General features: G+C 36.5%; 1 protein-coding gene across 1 annotated transcript; it reads left to right on the top strand.

Moving 5' to 3' along the window:
* Window positions 1-709: 709 nt before the first annotated feature.
* Window positions 710-3780, top strand: LOC149802359 (kelch-like protein 24). Its single transcript, XM_089951593.1, has 2 exons — window positions 710-844; window positions 2023-3780. Exon 2 carries the CDS (start codon window positions 2034-2036, stop codon window positions 3759-3761), a length of 1728 nt encoding a protein of 575 aa, XP_089807719.1. The 5' UTR covers window positions 710-844; window positions 2023-2033; the 3' UTR covers window positions 3762-3780.
* Window positions 3781-4560: the final 780 nt, after the last annotated feature.

Genomic DNA, 4560 nt, shown 5'->3' with positions numbered 1-4560 from the left:
TTTTTTCTCGTCGAGTTAATTGTTGTTGATAGTTCCATGTTAGGAACTTTATAATTTTCCTATCTTTTTGTTTATAATGGTGTCAGATTTGTTAATATTTAAATTGCGTTTATAAATAAACCGCTTGTAAACGCAGTTGCTTTTGGTGTCTTCCCTAATCCAGTCCCAACCCGGCTTCATCTTGTGACAATCCCTACAAAGAAACTATATAGCATACAAACAGAATAGCATCACACACATATAGCACACATGGAATATAGGAGACCTCTAGCCAAGGTCAACTTGAACACCAGGGATGAGATTTCGAATACGGTGATAGAAACCGACTCGGAAGAACTACCCTATAGAAAACACTAGGGCTTGAAATAAATACCACGACAAAATTTATTTTAAATAAATTTTTGATCCGAATCCTTTTTCAAAAATACAAACAACATATCAGGAGGTAAACATATGCACATAAAACGCCTTTAATTTTTTGGTTTCATGGGGTGGGGGGCATCTGACTGGTCCCCCCCCCCCCCCATGAGATAGATGAAAGAGTGATAAAGTCAGAGGGATAGTGATTCATGTGGTTTGGAATGTAAAATTGTAAAGAACAATTGTGATGGAACAAAAATAATAAATTTCTGCATATAAATGTTTTAAAACTAGTTCCAGTAATTTACTCCATTCCTGTAATTTCTCTTACATTATAACATTATCGTGTCCATTACAGCCCATTACTCTCCATTACTGTCCATTACGGTACATTACTGTGTTTAGGGAGACCGTTTCGATGGACCCAGCAGCGTAGCAACAGAGAAACATAAGCTAAGCGACCATTTAAAGAAAAATCAGTCAGGTACGTATGTTATACATGTGGAAAGGTTTGGAATGTCTCATTTAAAGTGGTATTAGTTATTAGTGGACTGAATGCACATACAATAAAATTAGCACGGAATGATCAAGGGTCAGACTACGATCAGCATGAGTTAATTGTGTTACGGTATAGTTTAGACCAACAAGTAGTTATGCGCCTTTTTTCCCCGGACATAACTGATTGCGCATGCAGTAATGTCAGAAAAAAACAAGAGAGCTACTTGTTGGTCTAGAGTAGATATAGATGGTACCATTAAAGTTTGCCTCGTTTTATTGATAGAAAGATGTTGAAACATGTTTCTGGGACGCAGCATATTTTGATAGGGTTCTTTGTGCTTCGTTCGAGTGTCGAATTCATACAGACTAGATAAGGGTCTTTTTACGAAAATCTACACTTATTAGATTGACTACCACACGCTCAGATGTCGAAACCAGTGACTAATCACGGAGGCTCGTATCGTTAATTACAATTAAGCTGTCATACATGTACTATATAATACAGGTAAATTAAGCAACGATACGAGCCCCCGTGTGTCTAAATCACCGTACAAAATGTATTCAGCAGTGCGACACGTAATTGTATGCCAGTGATTGTCAAAAAATCCGCTGAACCAGTACAAAATTTGAATGTATATTGCCTTCTAGAAATGAAATATCATTTCAGTTGTAACTTTTTTTTGCAGTGTCATTTTTTATCTTAAAAATAAATAAGTATTTAATGAAACGTCATTTATACATTTCATGATTCTCACATTTACAGCACTAAAATGCCTTGCCAGTCTCAGTTCTCTTCTCCATTTTGTTTTTTCGTCCTTGCCATACATAATTAATCAAAACATTATTCCTTTCCAACAGAATTGTTCTGTTCTTAAAACATGTCAAATACACAGCAGTTATCTTTCATCAGTTTCAGTTTTCTTTGCCTTTTTTTTATGCAGACACAGACCCACCTCTCTTTTTGTCTCTCTCTCTCTCTCTCTCTCTCTCTCTTTGCGTCTGTTTTCAAAATTGGGGAAAATCCCTGATGCAGCAAATTTATGACGCTGAAGCATGATATATACATAATATAAGTATGTATATAAATGTTGAATGTAATGGACTAATTTTAAGGGATCAACATGAAAAAAATTTACTTTGAATTTTTTTCTTTTTATATGACAGAAATTATTACAATGGATGCAAGCTTCCAGATAAAGTACCTTGAAAGCCTGTCTCAGGGCATTGCTGAAGAACACCACAACAAGCGCTATGTTGATGTAATCATCTCTGTGGATGGGACAAAATTTGAGTGTCACAAACTCATTCTTGGTGCAATGTCACACTATTTTAGTGCTATGTTTTCAACACAAAGGCATGAAAGTAGGGATGAAGTTATTACCATTCAGAATGTCGACAAGGACACTTTTAAGACACTTCTAAAGTACATATATACTGGAAATGACCTTATTACAATGGAAAATGTTCAAAACATGATGCAAGCTGCTAATATGCTACAAGTTAAATGCTTACAGGAACACTGCGAGAACTTTTTAAACAAGAGTCTTTCATCAGAAAATTGCCTCAAGATATGGAAAATGACTTCAACCTTAGGGAGTTCAAAACTTGTCAGAAAAAGTTGGAACTTCATCCTGGAGAATTTTTCCATTATTATGGAGTTGGATCAGTTTGATTCTTTAGATGTCAGTGATATCATCTCCTTGATCAAGGATAATGATTTGAACACATCATCTGAAGAGCTTGTTTGTGATGCTGTCATCAGATGGATCCAAGCTAATTCCGAGGAAAGGAAAAGTCAGATTGATAATCTTCTTACTCATATAAGATTTCCATTCATCAACACAAAATACATTAATAAACTTAAAGGCATTGACATCTTGACCGACTCAAGGTATTTCCAAGAACTTGTGAAAGAGTTTCCTATCAGTATGAATGAAAAGGCCAGCAATTTGATAAATTCCAGAATCCTTCTGCCTCATCAATATCAGCATCGTCAAGAGCAAGTCCTATGCATTGTGGGGACACGGAGCCGTCATCCCAACCCTCAGCAGACGGAGCTGAAATGCTTTAGTTGCAGGAGGGATTCGGAATATGTTATGGCCAAACTGCCAGTTGAACCAGGTGCATGTTTTGCAGTATGTTGTACAAAGGAAGATGTGTACCTCTCTGGTGGATACCATGGACAGACCTTGTTTCTCCATTATAATGGCATAACCAATACATGGCAACAGTGTGAAGGTCTCAAGGAAGGGCGTTGGGGACATGACATGGTTCTGTTGAATGGAAATATATATAGTATAGGTGGCAGCTCCAGGTCCTCACAGACTTTATCGAGCATTGAATGCTACACACCACAAAACAATCATAATGAAATAGTTGGGAACCTTCTACTCCCTGTCTCATTCATGGCCTCGGCTGCGATCAAAAACAAGATTTTCATCTTTGGTGGGATGTTACAGGACAGAACATTTTCTCAAAATATCCAATGCTTTGACATTGAAAATGGAACCTGTAAAATTGTTGGTAGCATGCCAGAAATGACAACCTCAGCCAGTAGGGTGGTGGTTATTGACAACGCTGTGTATATCTTCTACCGTGGATCTAATATAATGATGTATACAGAAGAATCTGGGCTGATCAAAGTTGGAACCATGCCAGAGTTTGACCATTATGGTGTAGTGCATCATAAAAGTCTGATCTTAATTGTGGGTTGTCGGAATAACCAGTATTCATCACTTGCCTTTAATCCTGCATCTAGAGAGATAACTGAGTATACACAGACTTTCAAAGCGGCCATGTGTGGTTACCACTGTATGAACTTGGTTGTCAGTAAACAGCATATGAAGTCTGCAGAGTCAGATGACATATCGGACCAGGCAGAAGCAGGGATATTACAAGGCTGATTACATTTAAAAAAGCTTACTTGATTTTGTTCTGTTTACACCACCTTTTCTAGACAATGGTTGTTGATCCACTTTGTTTCACGTGGATGAAACAAAGTGGATCAGTGACCATTGACTAGTGAAGATCTTTCAACCCATGTATGACACATCCAACTGAAAGGTATTGGCTAAGATCTGATGTTGCTTACTGAGCTGGCAGATTAGTTTCTGTGGTGTTTACTTGTTTGCTTAAGAAAGCTTCATTTTGTAAAATCAACCTTTTCTGCACTGCTTGAAATTACTTGGGTACTTGATTAGGATGCCAGTGATATGACATCACCGTTTACCTTGGTGTATTATAGCACCTGAAACTCGTGGAGAGAATGGATTTGAAATGACATGGTGAATTTACTGTTCAGTGAAAGAAAACTATGAAGTTAGTTTAAAGTACGTTAACCTCTGGAAACACTTTTTATATGATGAGATTACTCTTTCATCTTTAACATGTACAAATTTAATGAAGTTTTAAATACTTAATTTAACTATAATTTACAGTTAGTGATAGGGCATTTTTTTAGGGCATTTTTCCATGATAATAAGAATGCATTATTATAGAGGGTAACTCAGTTAATACAAAACTATTCTCTCCGAGACCTTCTTTACAGTGTGTATACAATATATCCAGTATTTAACACCAGTTGAAGATAAATAATAGTTATTGTTTACTTGTGGTTGAAACATTTATTTTAAAAAGTAGAGGTATCATTTTAAATTCAGTGCCAAGCTATTCTAGACAAGAACCCTGACAATGTAAAACTCT

This window comes from Sinohyriopsis cumingii, chromosome 3 (assembly GCF_028554795.1).
Source record: "Sinohyriopsis cumingii isolate HCF-2022 chromosome 3, ASM2855479v2, whole genome shotgun sequence".
Classification (NCBI taxonomy): Eukaryota; Metazoa; Mollusca; class Bivalvia; order Unionida; family Unionidae; genus Sinohyriopsis; species Sinohyriopsis cumingii.
The sequence above is the reverse complement of the archived record's forward strand: the minus strand, read 5'-3'. Positions and strand labels throughout refer to the sequence as shown.